At 40.6% G+C, this 20286-nt stretch overlaps 2 protein-coding genes across 2 annotated transcripts; one reads left to right on the top strand and one right to left on the bottom strand.

Moving 5' to 3' along the window:
• The first annotated feature begins 4851 nt into the window (after positions 1–4851).
• myo1ha (myosin IHa) lies at positions 4852–15808 on the top strand. The gene is made up of 31 exons (XM_049578374.1): positions 4852–5238; positions 5331–5446; positions 5534–5732; positions 5830–5910; positions 6414–6593; positions 6686–6784; positions 6863–6979; positions 7066–7137; positions 7250–7369; positions 7443–7510; positions 7724–7829; positions 7933–8013; positions 8094–8185; positions 8582–8676; positions 8770–8816; positions 10052–10132; positions 10527–10632; positions 10723–10840; positions 10954–11067; positions 11154–11230; positions 11310–11378; positions 11459–11543; positions 11629–11791; positions 11881–11964; positions 13018–13111; positions 13873–13928; positions 14013–14148; positions 14233–14303; positions 15096–15193; positions 15277–15376; positions 15480–15808. Exons 1-31 carry the CDS (start codon positions 5116–5118, stop codon positions 15504–15506), a joined length of 3075 nt encoding a protein of 1024 aa, XP_049434331.1. The 5' UTR covers positions 4852–5115; the 3' UTR covers positions 15507–15808.
• A 156-nt stretch (positions 15809–15964) lies between these two features.
• Positions 15965–20227, bottom strand: kctd10 (potassium channel tetramerization domain containing 10). The gene is made up of 7 exons (XM_049579459.1): positions 20145–20227; positions 18777–18990; positions 18504–18673; positions 17852–17938; positions 17682–17734; positions 17375–17570; positions 15965–17252 (listed from the first exon to the last, which is right to left on the bottom strand). Exons 1-7 carry the CDS (start codon positions 20145–20147, stop codon positions 17034–17036), a joined length of 942 nt encoding a protein of 313 aa, XP_049435416.1. The 5' UTR covers positions 20148–20227; the 3' UTR covers positions 15965–17033.
• Positions 20228–20286: the final 59 nt, after the last annotated feature.

The raw sequence follows: 20286 nt of genomic DNA on the forward strand, positions 1-20286 counted from the left end.
TTTTGGATTTTATGTTTTATGTTTAAGTCTACATGTGTTGTGTTTCACCTGGCTGCAAGCCAAATTCCATCATAATTACAATTAAGTCAAAGTTGAAGCAGAGGGGCTGATTATAGACTTGGTGGCCTTTGGGTATAAGGTGCTGACCTCAAATTCCAGTCTCTGGTTCAAGCCAGTTCAGGGACCTTTATTACCTGTAAATCCCCATCTCTCTTTCTCCTTATACCTGTCAACTCCACACTGTCAACTCTCTATAAGCATCAGATGCCCACAAAATATTCAATCGTCTGACTTTTGAATGCTATTGAAGGAGCTTGAATTAAAGGTGCTGTTATCTGATAATTGTTTTCACCCAAGCAAAGAATGAGGTAATTGCATTTGGCCATCAACCTGGTGGCACTGTAAAGAAGCATTAAGCACTGGCAGCTCAGACTACCCTTCAAAACAATGGTGCTCTCCTGACCAGCATTGTTATACTGAGTAATAAATCAGTTAGTGATTAGGCTGTAATGTATCCATCTAATCAAAGATCAGTAACCAGATCTAGACTGTACCGTCAGGGAGAAGGAGACTGGGGGCTTTTAAGCTGTTGGTCGTGATGTAATGGAGCTCAGACACAGAGAAGACGGAGAGAGAGGGACAGGGGGATGGTTGCATTGGTGTGGTTTGGATCCTGTTTCTGTATCGTTATGTTACACTCAGCAAAGCAGTGGATACCCAGGTAAGCACTGAGTAAGATCTCCCTGTCCCTCCACCTCCCACGGCATTAATCATTAAGCACCCAGCCCACAGTGCCATGAGCCTGGGTCAGGATGATGTGGAGGAGCATATGTGTACATAGGCCTCCATGCAGCATCACCAGCACTACCGCTACTGCACTCTAGATGAATGAGCTACTACACAAACCAGGGGAGAGGATAGTAAATGTGTTTTTTTATTAGTATTGTGGAAACTGGACTTTTGCCAACTAACTGTCAACAATCCAGTGTTTACAGGTTCACTGATTGTCTCCATGCAAGCAGATACAGGAGGACACGCTATTCTTGTCTGCCTTCACTGACGAGATTTTTTTACAGTTTGGATCCTCATTGAGATTCTGCATCTGACAGCAGAACAATACAACTTCGGAAATGCAGGTTTGAACTTTCTTTTGTGTTGTAATTTGTTGCATTTCAAAGAACTTGCTGTAGTTTACATATCGGGTCATCGTATCAGGTGCTGTCAAAGAATTTCAAAGTTGGTACAGTTCAGTGTGAATTTAGTTCTGTGAGTGATGTGAGGCATCTAAAGGCTAAGATGATCGTGGTCCCATTGTAAGTGTATGGGTTTAAGTGGAACACCACCTGAAGTTCAATCAATATTTGTCAACATGAGCTACTCTCTCTCAAAGTCAGAAACCAGAGAAGTAGGCCCCTAAGACTCCTTAGAGGCCCCTTGTGATGCCATAAACATGAAGTCTGGAGCTGCTCCATAGACAGTGAATGGGAGACTGATTTTGTGGACCCACAGGATGTTTGTTTTCCTTTAAATACCCAAATGAGCTTTATTCTATTGTAGTGTTCTCAGTTCTGAAAAAGAAAATGTACCCACATACCCAGAACATTCCCCTGGGAGCTCTCAGTGTCATCTGTAACATCTTCCCCCATTCATTGCATTGTCACTGGAGCTCAACTCGGTATACTCAATGACATCAGTTTTAGAGCTCTATGGTTTTGATCTGGGAAGGAGTTTTTCCATGTATATTAATATTTTGTACTGTCGTAGACCACACAAATAACATGCATGTGTTTTGAAAATGTGTGCACTTCTCCTTTAAAATTACTGATCATCATCTCAAACAAAGAGTTCAACATTTCGGAAAATTCACTCTCTTGCAGAGAGTTAGAAAATCAATACCACTGTCATACTCAGTTAAATCTAAAGCTACAGTCAGTAGCCACTTCACTTAGCTTAGCACAAAGACTGGAAAAATGGGGAAACAGCATGTCTGGATCAGTTTGAAAGTGACAAAATCTGCCTACATAGGAACCTCTAACACTTACTGATTAGCACTTTTTTTTAATCTCATTTGTGTAATCTGTACATAAACTAAAGTGTAAAAACAGCAATTTCTTGGTTTCCAGTCTTTGTGCTAAGGTACACTAACCAGCTGCTGACAGAGGCTTCACAATAGAGTGCTGCAGGGAGGACGTTTATTTTTAGGCCAAGGTGGAAGTTAATGTCACCCTTGTTCCCTCGAAAAAAGGCTGTGCACAGTGTGAAGACACTCTTTTCTCACATTTAGCCACTTATTAGCAACTGCAAATTTTAAGACACGTAAAAGCTTCAAAATTCACACGTGGGATATTTACTGACCTATATTATGTTGTAGAACAAAACCTGAAAGTCTAAGTGTGAACCACAGGCCTTATTTCAGGCATCTCACCAAAAACCCATTCAAAAAACCCATTGACTTCAAGACAAGGAAACAAGAACTAAAATGCCAACTTATTCCCGGGTTATAGGACTCACTGCTGCACCACTCTATTGATGGCCATTTATTGATGGCCAGTGGTCACCAGAAAGTGAATTAATGTACTTCCTAAAATGTGGAACTGTTGTTGTAAGATGCTTTTTGGATACAAGGCTCTGATCAGTCTAACCTGAGCTGAAGAATACTAACTACAGTCTTTTAGTCTCTTTCTCTTTAATGAAAAAAAAATACAAACGCATGAGACACTTAGACAGAATCCTCTTTAAGAGGAAGATAAACTTTCCTGTTACTTAGTTGGTATTTGCTGCGTCTAAGCAGCAACTCCCTCCACCCTCCCTCCCTCTCTCGTCTAAAGCTACTTCTCACTTAGATGAGGTCACTCTGTCTCAGGCAACACTGACACTCTAGACCAAGATGAGGGACCATCTCTTAATTAAAATACAATTGGTTGTGCTCTGAGGTAGCAAGGCAATTCACCTGATCTGACAATGGCTTAGTGGATTCATTACATAATCATTCTTTCCGCCGTGCACGTGATTGGGCCGTCAGTTGTTTAATTATAGCTACAACCCAGTGCACTTTGTATTATATAAAGCTACAAATAACACATGCAAGAGGAGAACTTTTTTCTTTGGTCAGGTGCTTTCTTCAACCCTTTCTTTCTTGTCCTCCTGCACTGAGAACGCCCATTAAATGTTCAGCCTTTCTAGCACAGTGCCATTAGAAACACTTGTGCATGCTGCAGACAGCTTTCTTAAAAAGAAATACCTGCAGGACACCAAAGGAAACCTGAATGGAAAACAACAAGCCTTTAGATTTTGTCAGTGCTCTGAATGAAAGCCTAAAACATTAGCATTATCATCACCGCCTGAATTCATTAATCCTCCTCTTGACAGGAGCTTATCTGTTCATGTTATTACTTGTAATACTGTATGGCAGATCCCTAAGTCACGCTGTCCCAGCATATTGTCTGCTTGTGCTGCCCTGAGAGAAGTTTGTTCCCATGAAGAAAGGGGGTGTCACAGATACCCCACACCAGCACCACTACCATCACATCGCCAGATTGATTCTGACGTCCAAAAAAGGGCTCCTTCAATGATATTGTTCACCTGTCTCATTGGCTTAAAGTGGGTGGCTGGTGGGGGGAGGCTATGGGAAGGGGGTCGGGTGAGGGTTATTGGTGGGGACACGGGGTGAGGGGTATTGTTGAGGAGAGGGGTGAGAGCATTTGGGGGTGTGGGGCTGACAGGTGGAAAAAAACACTCTCATTTGACTAGCCTCCTCTATCCTTCTATGGGGCCCCGTGTGAGCAAAGTAATGAAGTCCAAATTACAGCATAGGATTGCTAAGAACAAGCCTCTATTGTTCGCCCTCAGGGCACACTAAATGAGTGTCACAGCAAGCAGCGGGGCACAGACCGTTACTGCACTATTTAGTCTGTCCCGTTGTCTCAAGACGGCCCCGTTTCAGAGGTTCTCAGATCAGACAAATACTGCTCCCCTCCTCCCCCCTCCTTCGCCTTCACCCTTCCTCTGTACAGCCAACCCCTCCCCAACTCCTCACCCCAAAATAGGCCAAATCTCCTCCATTGTGTTTCGACTGCCTAGTGTGAAATTCACTGTGACGTTAAATGTTTTCTAATGAATAATTACTGAATGGATATGCAGGGGGAATATGTGTAATGGATTGTAGACTGCATTTTAAAGACGTCTTTTTTGTCTCTGCTCCGTGGTATTTACAGGACAAAAACACTTGGCCTTTCTCAGAAGAAATGAGGGCCATAGGCGGAGGATAGAAGCAGGGGGGAGGAGGGGGGACGGAGGGCTTTGTGTCAATTAGATCCAATGGATTATCTTTTTTAATGTTTTTACAGAGAGAGTTGAGAATCAAAGGACTTCTGCTTCCAAAGGAGAGAGAGAAAAAATACAAAACCAACAAAAGCTGTGAAAACCTTTGGTCTAAGTGTTGGTGCTGAGAATGCAAAACAGATTGGTGGAATTTTTCCCACTATGCCTCTTAAATGTGCCGCTGTTTTGGGCTCCCCGACTCCATTTGCACAGTGTGTTGTGTTTGGTTGGTGTGTGTCAGCTCTAGTGAACTACGGGCTGCCAGCCAAGGTCCCTGTGTGCTGTGTAGCGATCATTAGCTTCTGTCTGTTCGTCTGCACAATCACAGAGCTTTGCTTCAAAGACACATAAGACCTCTAGACCTCTTATTTCAATAGAACTAACAGGGACCATGTTTGTGCTTTTTTTCTGGTGCTTTTTTTCAGCTCCATCCTCCCCTGTGGAGCCATTTATACAAACATGCATTCATCCAGCCGCATTTGTCAAAATACATGGCTGAGAATTTTGAATATCATTGTTAGGCATGTAAAATGTGTTACACTTGTTATTGTTATTTTGGCAGAGTTTGTGTCCGCTAAAGTTTAGAATTAATTTAACTAATAAAGAGAATAATTCATAAAGTTGTTCATTAAGTACTGTGAAGCACTGAATGTGTAATATGTTTTAGAAATAAAGAAATCCTCAGCGTATGATGCTTAACACCAGAAATTTGGTGTAAGACTTTTCAAAGTCATTCCCACTGTGCATTTGGCTGCTTTATGGTTGATCCAACTTGTTGCACAGGGTCAGCTGGACATGGAGGGCGCCCTGACTGCCAGGGATCGGGTTGGAATCCAGGATTTTGTCCTCCTGGATGAAACCACAGAGGCGGCCTTCCTCAGCAACCTCAAGAAACGCTTCAGCAAAGATCTCATCTATGTGAGTCTTGAAAAGGACTTTTTAAAAGCCTGCTGTCAAGCATGTGTGCATGTTAACAATTAATATGATCATTTTCAAACTCAATCTTGTAGACCTACATTGGCACACTGCTAGTGTCTGTGAATCCCTACAAAGACCTGGACCTGTACAATAGTAAACAGATGGATCTCTACATGGGTGTCAACTTTTTTGAGCTCCCACCGCACATGTGAGTGTATAATCTGCACGGGAACTGTAAATATTTGCATATATATGTGTGTCTGTGCAATGTCCTGATCGCTCTGCATCCCTACAGCTACGCCTTGGCAGACAATGCCTATCATACCATGCTGACAGAGTATAACAATCACTTCATACTCATCTCTGGAGAGAGCGGAGCAGGGAAGACGGAGGCCTCCAAGAAGATTCTGCAGTATTATGCTGTCAGCTGTCCGAGCACCACTCTGCTAAACACTGTCAGGGACAAAATGCTCATGTCCAACCCTGTCCTGGAGGTCTGATGGCTACATGTGATATTTCATGGTAATTGTATACCAAACAGCAAGCCATGCTAAAGTTAATTATTCCTTGTGGTGTGGTGTTTCCCTACAGGCTTTCGGCAATGCCAAAACACTGAAAAATGACAACTCAAGTCGCTTCGGGAAGTATATGGACATTCAGTTTAACAGTGAGGTAAGAATCAAGGGACAGATTCACATAAGGGCTTCCAAGAAATATATTAATAAATTATAATAAAGAAAGAAAAAAATCAGGAAGTATATGAGAAGTCCTGTAAGCTTAGTTCCCTTATTTTATTATCAGCATTACTCCCATGCAACCTATTGCACTATCATCCAACAATTAGGGGGAAAAAATGCTCAAGGTGCATATACAAGGTGTATAAAATATATGAAATAAATATGACGATCTAATTTTAACCATAAAGTGTTTTGTTTAAATGCTTTATTAAATTGTAAAATAGATTAGAAGCCCCAAAAGGGTGTTCATCCAAAAACATTAAAGTACATTAAAAAGTCAACATCCCTTTCATAAGACTGAAAAAAACAAACAAAAAAACTCTCTCAAGAAGATACTTTATCCTACAAGGATTTTTAAAAATCTGTCCACTGGACCATAGGCTCTGTTTTTTTCTGAAAGTTGTAGAGCTGCTGTCTTTAGGATCATGATTGCCATAGGGGGATGCTGTCGGAGGCCATATCCTGAACTACCTGCTGGAGAAGTCGAGGGTCGTGCATCAGAATCATGGGGAGAGAAACTTCCACATCTTCTACCAGCTAGTGGAGGGAGGAGAGGACAACCTACTGCACCAGCTGGGCCTGGAGAGAGACTGCCAGCATTACAACTACCTGACCCAAGTATGTATAAGTCGGTGACCCTGGTTTAATTAAACAGATTCATAAGACAATGCTAGATTGTGACTGTGGCAATCTGTTGCTGTTTCTGACAGGGAGAGTGTGCCATTGTGTCTTCCATTAATGACAGAAATGACTGGAAAACGGTCAAAAATGCACTACAGATCATCAACATTGATGACATTAACACTAGTGTAAGTTGGACACTGATTTAAACCTCTCACACTTCCCTGCTGGTTTTGCATTGACTTACAAATTTTCATTCTGTGCAGCACTTGTTTGGGATCGTTGCGAGCGTCCTCCACTTGGGGAATGTTCAGTTTGACTCTGACAGTAAAGGCCATGCCCTCCTGAACAACAACAATGCAGAGCTGCGCTGGATCTCAAATGTAAGAAAGAAATGTCTTGAGATATATAGGATTGTCACAAAAAGTGAATAAAAAAGAATAACCTAACTTGTTATTTTTATCTGCAGCTACTAGGAGTTGATGCCCACCGTCTCCAGGAGGCACTCACATACAGGAAGATTGAAGCCAGTAAAGATCAGGTGCACACATGTTAAAATGTCCTTTAGTTTTATTTATGATAAAGTTGGGTTCCTATTTAAACTAATCCCACCAGTGTTTGAAATCTCGCCATGATTTTGTCTCACTGAAAAGGTCCTTAGCCCATTTACAACTGATCATGCCATCTATGCCAGAGACGCCCTGGCCAAAGCCATCTATGGACAGACCTTCACCTGGCTGGTCAACAGGATCAATGAGTCCATGGAGAACAAGGTGAGGAGAAGGGTGTGTGAATGGCAGATCCTAGACTTATTTACTAACTTTATGTTTTCTTTGTTTTTGCCAGGACCCTTCCAGGAAGACTGTAATAGGGCTTTTGGACATTTACGGATTTGAAGTTTTTTATGTAAACAGGTAGGCAAAAATCTTTGCTTTTCTAATATTGTGGCACTGCTTTGATTATGTGCCAACCCGATGAATGCTGTTTTACAGCCTTTTTATACTAGAAACAGCTCAAATGTGCATGGTAAACTTCATGAAGTGCAATTGGAAAACTGCACTTTCACAAGTGATTCTGTGATGATGATTTCTTGAGTGTGACCTGTTAATCATGATCTATGTCCTCAGTTTTGAGCAGTTCTGTATAAACTACTGCAACGAGAAGCTGCAGCAGCTTTTTATCCAGCTGACACTCAAGGCTGAGCAGGAGGAATATGAAGCAGAGGATATTGAGGTAAACCTGAAACCAATGTGCACTAATGAACCAGTGACTGGAGTATATTTACAGTGACTGGTGTTGAATAGATTTCACAGTCTGTTTTTAACATTTCCTCCAGTGGGAGCCAGTTCAATTCTTCAACAACAAGATTATCTGTGATCTGGTTGAGGAGAAACACAGAGGGATCATATCAATATTGGTGTGTATTTACTAGAAAAGAATAATTTACTGAGCCATTAACACTGAAGGTGACATATTGTGTTGATGATAATCCTGCAGGATGAGGAGTGTCTCAGGCCAGGAGATGCCACAGATCTCACTTTCCTGGAGAGACTGGAGGACAAGATGGGAAATCATCCCCACTTTGTCACGTGAGTTAAAGCAATACTTCACCCTCCTATATGAACATTTGTAAATCAATTAGTCATACCGTGTTACACTGAATTTCTTTAAAACATAACCTTAACATAGCACACACACCTACATGATGTTTTACAAGTAGGGAGGTTTACATGATCAGTGTTTTGGAGTTGCACGTTTGATTAAATAACCATTTGTTTCAATTAAATATGAACTCCATCTAAACGGTATTGTGTGATTCAAAGCTTCTCCTCAACACTCAAGTCTAACCCCATTCATCAAAGGTTCTGCTGACCGGTGTCCTGTGAGCGAGCCGACAGTGAGCCGATAGAGATGGAGGATTAGGATCGGTCCGTAAAGCCTCTCACTCTTCATTCCTCTGTCTCTCTCCACCTCTTTGACTGCAGGCACAAACTGGCTGACAAAATGACACGTAAGACTCTGGAGAGGGGAGATTTCCGTCTCTTGCATTATGCCGGGGAGGTCACCTACTGCGTTGTGGGTAAAAGAAACCAGAATGTCAGGCCCTGTTACTCAAACATCTGAACCTTTTTATCAGCTGACTAACAGCTTCTTTTTTTTCATCACATTTTAGGTTTCCTGGACAAAAACAATGACCTTTTATATAGGAACATAAAAGATGTAAGTCTGCAAATTAACTTTTTATATTGTGTGCGACAAGAAGTGGTGCTACAGAAGTCTTTTTATTAATACCTCAGATATTAACAATAATGTAGCTCTATGGTAAATCAGTGGTTCCCAAACTTGCTTTCCGAAGATCAGTTCACTCTTGTTTCTCTCTTGTTCTCAAATAAATCATATTCATAGACCTTTTTTAACAGCAGATATTTTGACCTGTCAAAGTAGAAACTGCACAGGTGTACCTAATCACATTAGAGCTAGGGTAGGCAGTTTTATTTTGGTGTCACACTAGTCTTGGCTCTATTTGTCAGCTTTAAAAAATCTACCTCATGATGGGAAACTTTTGGCCAGCCACAGGTCATTTCAGAGAGTGGGCGTGCCTATTGGCTGTTCTGCAACTGCAGATGCACGTGCACGTCCTTTAGATGGGGAAATCCTGATTCAAAAAAGTTGCAATTATAGCATCGGAAACAACTGTGTACACTACAAAGCAACCCATAAAAGGGAGTCTGACAGTAAATAAAATAAAAAAATGTAAGTATCTGTGAAGCATTTAAGAAACTGAGGAAAAAAGGATGCTAATAGCCCTCTGCTAACCTGAGCCAAAGCCTCACAGCAGTGGCTAATTCAAGTTTATATTTATGTAGCTAGCTAAAGCCTCAAATAACAGCGTGTCCACTCCCCTATGCTACAGACCACCTCGTTGTGACAAGAGCAGGCAGCAGCCCTGGAGACTGATCCCAGCTAGCAGCTGCAGCAACTCAAACTCAGCCAGGTCTAGAGTGTAGACTCAGTGCTGCCGCTGGCCACCACTCTGCTTTTACTGCTGAACTTGAGTTGCTACAGCCAAGTGAAGTTGTGTCCCTGGAGCTGCTGCCTGCCATGAGCTCTACGATGAAATAAGACTAAACTATGTGAAGCAGGTGTGTATGTCTGGGTCTTAGGACAGCGAAGGGGGAACTGAAAAAAGAGGGTGTATTTTCAAATTCTGTTTTTTTCCCCTTTCCAGAAAACTGCATACTCCAGCTTTAATGATGACAACATTCCCTCAGTTATTACAATGCAGCAGTTAACAGTGTTAGTTACACCTGCATTTGACAAGTAAAAATGTCTGTTGAGAAAATCATATCAGCAAGCAATGCAGGCTATTTGGCAGACAATGTTTAAGTAGCGAACATTATGGTAAATTGGTGCGTTATATTATAATCTGTGTGTGTTATCCCTCCTTCTCATAGCTGATTTGTCAGTCTAAAAATGCCATAGTCAGAGAGTGCTTCTCCACAATGGATTCAGACAGCAGGCGAAGACCAGAAACAGTGAGTGCTAACCATGATGGACCCTCCACATTATTTAACTGTATCACTAATGAAGCTCATGTTATATAATATCAGTGGTACTATGCTCAGTATTACAAGTCATATATACCACAAGAAACACATATATATATTTTTTTTACTTTGCACATAAAAAAACTGTAATTACAAAAGGATTGTAGTCCATACAGGGCATATAATATACACAACTGTAATTTTTTTGCAAACATAAACAATGAGAGGAAACAAATTAGTAAGCAGTCTCATTAGAGTGGCTGCCGAGACAAAGACAGGTCATCATTTCTCTGTCAGTGGCAGTCTGACTGTGTCATCATTAAGCCATATGTATGTGACAGGTGAACTGTTAAGGATTATGACCCTCCTGTCGTGTCTGTAGGTGGCGACCCAGTTTAAGAGCAGCCTGCTGAAGCTGACAGAGATCCTGATGGCTAAAGAGGCCTGGTACATACGCTGCCTAAAATCCAATGAGTCCAAGCAGCCAGGTAATTTAATTAATAGAAGGCACGTGAATCTATTTTGTTAACAACATGGAGATGTTTGGATGTGATTCTTGACTCTCCACACAAACGCAGGTCAGTTTGACGAAGCGCTGATCAGGCACCAGGTGAAGTACCTGGGCCTGATGGAGCACCTCAGAGTCAGACGAGCTGGATTTGCATACAGACGCAGATATGAGGTCTTCTTAAAGAGGTATGAAGGACCAAAGAGCATGGAGCTCATGCTTGATTTTATTAATTAAAACCCTTTGTTCCTTTCCAGTGCATTTAAAACATGCTGAGAGGGTTGTTGGCTGCGTCTTGCAGATATAAACCCCTGTGCCCAGCCACCTGGCCTCACTGGAGAGGAATGCCAGCTGATGGAGTGGAAGTGCTGGTTCAACATCTGGGCTACCTGCCAAATGAGTACAAAATGGGCCGGTGAGGACAGCACTCCCTAAATACAACAGAGGGAACACAATTTAAGGGGTAACAAAAAACATTTATATGCTTTCCTTTTGTTATAGTACCAAAATATTCATCCGTCATCCGAGGACACTTTATGCCACAGAGGATGCTTATGAGAAATGTAAACATGAACTGGGTGAGTGCAGATCTACTATGATTCATTTTCAGTCATTACTAGTTGCACAGTGATTTAATGTTATGCTCTGAATTTGCAGCAACGAGGCTCCAGGCCAAATACAAAGGCTACAGAGCAAAGGGAGAATTCAAAAAACAGAAAGAAGCTGGTAAATGCCACAGTGTATGATGTTCTGGTATGTGAGTAAAGGAAAATGACATGCCATCAATTACTTTTTTGTATCCTCAGCCACGAAGATTGAAACCTGCTGGAGAGGAGTGCAAGCCAGGAAGGAGAGAGAGAAGAGGGCCTGGGCTGTAAAAGTCATCAAGAAGTGAGAGAGAAGATGAAGTGTCATTACACAGCTCCTCTCAAGCTTACTATCACATTTTCACTGATACATTATTTGACATTTTTAGATTCATCAAAGGTTACATGACCAGAGGGCAGGCAAAAAGCACAGATAACTCAGAATACCTGGCCTTTGTGAGACAGAATTACTTGAACAGACTCAAAGCCAATCTGCCAAAGACGGTTTTGGATAAAACCACCTGGCAAACTCCACCAGTTGTGCTGGAAGAGGTGCAGTGATTAACCAACTTCATTGTAAAACAGATTAAATACAGACTTAGCTTTTGTTGTGATTCTGTGCATGTTTTTGCTCCTGTCAGACATCAGAGTTGCTGCGTAAGCTTCACTACCGTCTGATGGTGTGGAAGTACGTGAGAGGAATCACACCCCAGAAAAAAGCTCAGGTAACACACTTGTCAGTACATTTAGGTCAGGGTCAGTGTGGCTTGATTGATGTTATGTCATGACATTGGGTTCCATCCACTGTAGCCAAGGAGTCCAGTACAGGGCGGAGCCTGTGTGAGATAGATTGAAGGTTACAATATTGTAACCCTAGTTCTATTAGCATAGGTGGAGCTCTCTCACCAGGGGCCCCGTTGCTCCTACACCGCTCGATGAAAAGAGTATAGGATGTCGGACATGGGAATCTGCCTTCTAATATACTGTGGGGTCTGTACGTATCCGGGTAGGCATGTTCTGATTGGCCGGCTACGTTTATGCTTTTCTCAGTGTGTGAATGTGTGCTCATGGTGAGAGGAGTATTACCCAGGATTCATAATTCATATGAACTTGATTGTGGATGAAGTGGGCATACAATATCACTCTGGACATGGAATCACAACATGGAAAAAGCTCATTCCTACAACTCTCAATCTGGGTGAAAATGTGTGTGTAAACTACATTTTTGGGACAACGGCCATATTGGTAATATGCAAATTAGAGAGCATTAATAAAATATGAAATGATTTAAAAATAAATCTTAAATGTGAGTTTTCCAGTGTGATTATAATTCTTAAAAATATGAAACAGACACCACGTTTTCCAAAAGAGTTAAAAAAACAAAACAAAACTTATTTTAGGTGGCAACCATCTTGTAAATTTGCAAATTAGGGGTCCAGATGCATCCAGTCATAAAAATAAGCACTCCAATGTGTTTCTTATGGTCAAAAAACACAAAATAGACACCAAGCTTGCATTTGCAGCTCATCTGGTTCAAAAGCTATAGCGGCCTCATTGGATTTTGCCACCATGGTCATCAGAATACCAATCTGTGGTGCCCCAATATTCAGATGTCCTCTAGATATGTTAAGCTATGTATGTATTGAATTTGGTGCTTTCATGACAAAATGAATGATTGTCTTGATTTCGTGAGCAATGCTGACACACTCATTATGAAAGGCTAAATCATCATATGTTCTTTTTGCAGTGATCAACTTCATATTTTTGTCCCTCTTTAGCTTCAACTAAAGCTAATTACCAGCTCCATCTTCAAGGGCAAAAAGGACAGTTATCCACAGAGTGTTGCTCAGCCTTTTGTGGACACCAGAATCAGTAAGTATCAGAGGTGTGGAATCGAGTCACATGACTTGGACTTGAGCCAGTCTTGAGTGAAAAATTCAATTACATTAGACTGAACTTGACAGAATTAAAGAAGACTTGCAACTTGACTTGGACTTTAACACCAGTGACTGGTGACTTCAACTGAACTTGAGCCTTTTGACTTTAAAATACTTGATGCCTTCCCCAATGCCCAAAGATTGAAAAGTTATTTAAAAAGTGAGCCATGAATCAGTTAATTTCCCTTCATTTCTTCATCCATCGCGATTCACTTCCAGTAAATTGACACTTGATTTCCCAGATCCACCTAGTTTGAACCTGAAACTGCGAACAATGTTACATTACTGAGCATCAGTTGGAAAAAAAATGATAGCAAACATTATGACATTCACGCACAAAAACTATGCTGTGATCAACAAAAAAACAAATTGCAGAATGCAAAATATGCAGACGGAGACAAATCTCAACAAACTTCTTTTAACAAATAGCTAGAAATCTGAAAATCATTTCTGATTTTTTTTTTGTAAATTGAATGTATTATTACTCTGTTCTTAAAATCGCATTACATTTGGTGGAGAGTGCATTACAACTTTTTCGCACGTTTAGGATTTGGTACTAGACTCTAGACTTAACTGTCTTGACCTGGGACTTATTGGGACTTGGAAAACAATGACTTGATCCTACCTTTGGTAAGTAGCCAATAATTTCACACAGTGCATTCTTTTGATCATATTAACATAATTTCGTATCTTTAGGTGAACAGGACATAAACATGAGGGTTCTCCAGATGATTCACAATGAGCGCATTAAGGTAATAAACTGCCATTATAGACCCAGAGGACATACAGCCTCACATTAAACACAGCTCACTGTGTTGCGTTCTGTGTTTCTGTAGTACAGCGTCCCTGTGATCAAATATGATAGGAATGGTTTCAAACCGAGACCACGACAGCTCATCCTCACCCAGACAGCTGCCTATGTGATAGAGGACGCCAAGATCAAACAGAGAGTGCTCTACACCTCTCTGAAAGGTCAGAACAATCTGATAATACATATTTTACCACTGGGGATGTTTTTATGTTGGGCCAAAAGGGTCTTTCATTTACTCATTGCAGGTATTTCGGTCAGTAACTTGACTGATAGCATCATTGTGCTCCACATAACGTGTGAGGACCCCAAACAGAAGGTACGTGGCTCAAGGCTTAAAGTTCTGTTTTATCTGATTTGAGTTACAGTGAAGTATTTAGGCCACAGAAAGTGTAATTTTCAAGATAGAGGGCTCAACTTGAAGCTTATGAACTTGGGTTTTCTATATACAAGTGAGGAAGTGACATTTAGCATTAAGTGCTGATGAGAGTGTATCTAGCAAACAGTATTTTTTGGCCTTTTTTGGGATGTCGCAGGCAGTATTTTAGTAGAATGGCAGCAAGCCCCAGAAAATGACCAAACGGCATCGAGATGGGGGTGCTTGTTATCAGCTTATGATGGCCCAAGGTATTGGCTAACAGGAAATAATGATTAAAAAGATGTAGCAGGTAGGAGATATTTGAGCTTGTCTACACTGCCTCCTTTTCACTTGGGCCATAAATATGGATAAACACTGGATAAATGAGACTTGGATTTTACTGCACGAGTTGTGTTAGACTTTGTAACTGGATGTTTTGATAGAGTTTTGCTGTTGTTAAATGTAGTAATTGCAGAAAGAAAGTTTGCCTTTTTTGTATTCTTAGTTCATCATGGAGGCATTCAAGAAAAAACAGAGGGGTGGGGGTGTTCTTTTAAAGCAGCTTTACTCTCCCTAATATTATTGAAAGGAAGCCACTCCTTATAAAAGAAAATGCTGAGGAAATTGTTGAATCATGCAGCTCATTTACACAGAAGATTGTCAGGTAGAAGTTTCTTGAATACCACATTAAAAAATAACTATGTAATGTAGGTTCCACTTGTCTGATTGTGTAATGTTTTGTGATTGCTTCAGGGGGACCTTGTAATGCAGTGTGACCACTTGTTTGAGTTTCTGACCAAACTCAGTGTCATTGCTAAAAAAGAGAATGCAATCAAAGTGGTTCAGGGCAGGTGAGTCTGTGTTTATCATACAATCAAGAAAGGTTGGATTTAATTTGTGTTTCAATCTAAAACACTTATGTATCGATTGTCAGCATCAAGATTGAAATCCAGGCAGGTAAAGAGAGTGCAGTGGACTTCAGCACTGGACAGGAACCCATGGTGTACAAGGCCAAGAACGGACACCTCATGGTGGTGAGATGCGTGCTGTTATGATGAAGTGTTATATGATTCTCTGCTCTGAAGTGAATCTGCAGACTAAAGGACACAACACGAATCAAGCTGTTTGTCACCGCAGGTTGCCACTCGGGCTAGGACACGGTAGCGTGTGTGGGGTTGAGATGACACACAAGAAGCCCCTGCATATTTCATCAGGAGACCCCTGAGGGGAGATCAACATGTCTGGAGAAACACACCTGAGCACTTTAGAATCACTTGATGAGCTGGCTTTGTTATACAGTGACACGGGTCTCATCTATACATATTAGTCGATGATTAACTTCCAAAGAATATTAAACTCACGAGAGGTTAAAATTTTAACATCATTCTGTGCTTTAAGTTTTTGTTTCTGCTGTTTTGAGCATTTAAATTCAGCAATAAAGCAAAATCCTGACACTGGACTGTAACTCCCACTTTTAAATCTACAAAACTATTTAATGTAGAAAACACTCATAAACTGCTTCAAAGAACATGTAATTCTGATTCTCAAAATGAAGCCATATGTATAATAATTTTGTATGTTCACTGATGATGGGAATATGCGAATTAAAGAGAACGAAAGAGTGTTTGTAGAAATTTATTTGTGATAAAGTATGTATAAATATAAAACATACATATATGTTCACTTCTGTACAACAAACCTACAAGTACTGTGATTGTTAGACATATTTCAACTAAAACCTATCGTGTGCAAACAGTACATTCTCCGATGAATGCGGCGATGAAGGATAGGTCTAATTTCTCTCCCTGTTAAAAGCTTGTAGACAGGATTCCCTTCCTGCCAAGGAGATCTCTGGTTACAGTCATTCACTTCAACCTCAGCATCCATCATTCAATCACCCCAGTACATTTAACACCTCAGGTCACAGCTCAAGTTCCCTCCACTGAAAATAATGATTGTTAAGTGGAGTGAAGGGAAAATGCGTAAATGTTAAAACTAAATATGGCAGAAGCACTACAGTGAAATGTTGCATCCGCCTGTCATATCTTGAATGTATCAAAAATTAATAAAATTTAAAAAGGTTTAATTGCTATTAACCGCAGGCTACAAAATAGCCTTGGTAACATCTTCTAAGAGGAAAACAGTGCCACCGTGTGGCCCCATTGTGTACAACACCTGGTTAATCCACTGATGGCCTTACAGTGGACCCGTCAGAACCATTAAGGAGAAGCAAAAATTATGTACATTAATCTTTAGCTGCTTGCATGATATAATTTTTGTTCTCCTGCATGTAATGCAGATAGGACCTCAAATAACAGATGTATACCAACAATACTTTTTTTTTTTGTTTTCACGCACACAGGTGAAACTGTGGTCACCTGCAGTGCTCAATGCAAACACCCATGTCAATGGGCTAGAGAACAGTGATAGAAGTTATCATCACAAACACACAAAGAACAAAACACAACAGCCTGTCAAAACACAGAACAAAGATGACGCACAAAAAACACGAAATCACTTCACCACTACACACTGTTGTATAACACTCATCTCGTAGTAGTCTCCTGGAGAAAAAAGCTGGTAAACTAAGAGTGGAAGTGAGAGAGAGGCGCTGGGTGATGTAAGGCACAAGCGTGGTGCTAAGACTGTCCAGGGTCAGAGACACAGGCCGACGGGTCGAAGGAGAAAAGGTCACTGGTGGTGGTGTGTGCGGTCATCGGGTCGTTTGATATGAATCCTACGAACTCGCTCAATTCGTTCTCGCTCCTCGTCCTCATCCAGATGATGAGATCGTCCTGCAGCGCCCCCAGTAGCCTCCAGCAGGGCGTTGTCTGGACCCCTTCCATCATGGGACTCATACAGGAGGATGTTGAGGGTCTCCTCATAGATTCGTGCCTCAGGGAATTCAACCTGGCAGAGAAGTGAGTGTTACACAACAGATAAGAGAGACATTAAAACAACATATTGTAGCTCTATGCTTACAAAAGAGCAAAGAACTCATCAGAGTGGGCATATTACAAATGCATATTTACCTTTGTCTGCTTCTTTTCTGTGGCATAAACAATGGAGGTGCAGCACACTTCAGCAATCTTACGCCCCTGGCCATAAAATGACCAACAACAGATCTCATCCCCAATCACATCTTTGATGAAGAGTACCCGACCATTGAACCGCAATGACAGCTTGTCAAACAGCTCAATATTTTTCAGCATGTTGTCATCAGAATTGCTGGAGCGGAAAAAGAGTTACAGGGCGGTCATATATTAAGACAGCTTTTATGATTTCACCACATTATGTTCCTTCTTTACTTTGACATTCAATCAATTGAAGAGGACTCACCTGGTATATGAATATTTGTTGTTGCTTCGGTTATACAGCAGTTTGACAGTAGGCTGTGAAGACACATAAGTTTGTACTTTAAAAGAAAAATCTAAACAACAATTTGATATTGAACATTAGAAATTCAGCTAAATATGTAAAAAAAAAAAAAAAAATCCAATATAACCTACCTTATTTGAGGTTGCAATAAGCTTCTGCTCTTCCTTGGATGATGTCATCAGAGGCACTTTACAAAGGGGTTCATACGTTTCTTTGTTCTGGATGAAAAAAAAAGAAGTTTTCCATTAAAAAAAGTTCCACCTACAAAACTGAAACATTCAAATTATAAAGGGAAGGATGCCACCTGGTGGAACACAGTAGCAAAGAGGGTAAAGGATATGCAACCCCACCCCAAAAAACACTCATTAATCTTTAGACTTTTTATGTGGATTAGTTCCAAATTATTTTCAATCAGATTTTATGCCCCTCATTAGTAGTTGAAAAATAAAAATAAAAAGTTTGAGCAAGATGTTTACCTGAATCTTTATACATTTGTTTTTCTTACCCATGAATCATTTTTTTATTCAAAATGAACAGATAAATTGGACTACATTGGTCTGATATATGGTGTAGTCCACTGAAAATAAAACTTTGAAACTTCATCATTTAATCACAACTTAATTTAAAACTCTAATTTCAGGTGGAATGCTGATGAATTTAAGAACTGATTCCAAGGAATATGACTTTTGTGGAGTTCATTTAACAAAAATGCAGATGATTTGATAATAGCTGAAGTATTAATATATTGCCCTACAAACTGACAGCCCTCTGCTGTGATGGTACCTGCAAGGCAGCTGTGCATTCATCAGCGAGGCCTTGGACAAGGTAATACTTGGCCTCAGCGAGCAGTTCCTCAGTCTCCCGTCGGCTGTCTGGGAGTGGCACTGCCCCATCTCTAAGGTAGTTAAGGATTGTTCCAAAATGTTTTCCACAACGATCAATCAAGATCCAACCTATGGATATGAAAATGGTGAGACATTAGTAAGTGAAAGATCATGGCCAGTGCAGGGCTGATAAACTCTGCACATAATTTAAACATTTTCACCGACAGCTCACCTTCACTGTCTGTGAGGACCTCCATCCTGCCACTGAACATGGCTTTGAGCATTGTGTCCTGTTTAGTTAGTGTCTGCATTGTAGTGTAGTACAGTGCCCCACCCACATTTAACTTCACATATTTAGAGCTGGGGCTGGAACCCTTGAAGGATGTAGTCCGGGTTGTAGCTGCCGGCACTGCCGAGCTCACCACACTCTCTCCTGACATCTCTTCCTGGAGGGGAAAAGGTAAAACATAGCATGACACCTGGATCCAGGCTGGTATGTTAGTGGATTACTTTTGTTTAGGGCACTGGGTGGAAAAAAAATACATTATTACCACAAAGGTCTATGTTTATGCAGATAGCTCTTTTTTTTTTTTAAACAATGACAATATCCGGCAATCCACCCACCCAACTGTGGCACTACGTCCCAAGCCCCTTTGTTGTAACTAAAGCTGACGAAAGAATGACTTTTAATCAGGCCACAAATATAGTTTCATTTGAAATGGTGCAATCTATAATGGCAGCAGGACAGTGTATGTAGGATCAACTCAGAATAAATGTGTCCATGTTCATTGTGACAAAGCAAGATGTTGGGTATATGTAATGACAATACGCTATAGCAGGCTTTTGCTACACAGTTAGTAAAATAAATTCATTGTTAGTATTGTTATAAGATTTGTTGACAAAAAGGAAAAGTATAGAATATAACCATCCTAATCTTTTAAATGTGCAAAATGACTACAATAAATGTAGTGACCCTTGCGATTTATTTCTGATGTTGGACTCTGATACTGTAGGGCTTTACAAAGACATTCCCGATAGGAAATAACGAGTTTTCTACATAAGAGCTATAGTAAAACTTATATTCTCCGCTCACAGAATTGTATTCGCAATATGAGAAACAAAATGAACTGTCTATGGCCTGGAGTCTTACAATGTATTAAAAACATTTTAGAAGAAATGGCTCTTTCCATTAGTCATGTTGAGACTGTCATGACAGAGCTACGACAAAGCTCTAACACGGCAGAGACAATTCAAAGACAGTACTACGGGCTTTTAACGTTACTGTGGGACTGCTTTACGTTTTCCTAACACTAAAAATAAGCGTTTTTATGTTATTACGATTGATCACAGTATTTGTTTTAACTCTGTGTAGGGTGAAACACCGCACCGCATCCCTCAATCCAGTAACGTTTCATAGTAATTTGATTTTAGCCAGCACCGCTAATGAGCTAGCTAGTTAGCATTACTTAAAGTTACCTTTACTGTCACAAATTTGGCAAAAGATACACATATTATGACGTTGACTATTAAAACAACTTTCTCTACATGACGTTATTAGCGTCTTTGTAATTGGTTTTTGATAAAACATAAATATATTTACCATAGAACCCGCAGCAGACTTTTTAGTTGTAGCTTGCTAACGTCAGTCAGCTAACACCCACTTCCTTCCGGTGCAACGCTGCGCAGATAGAAAAATGACGTCAACATTGCCCTGCTCTGTTTAAAGAGACAGATAACATGAG

This window comes from Epinephelus fuscoguttatus, linkage group LG6, assembly GCF_011397635.1.
Source record: "Epinephelus fuscoguttatus linkage group LG6, E.fuscoguttatus.final_Chr_v1".
In the NCBI taxonomy this organism is placed as follows: Eukaryota; Metazoa; Chordata; class Actinopteri; order Perciformes; family Serranidae; genus Epinephelus; species Epinephelus fuscoguttatus.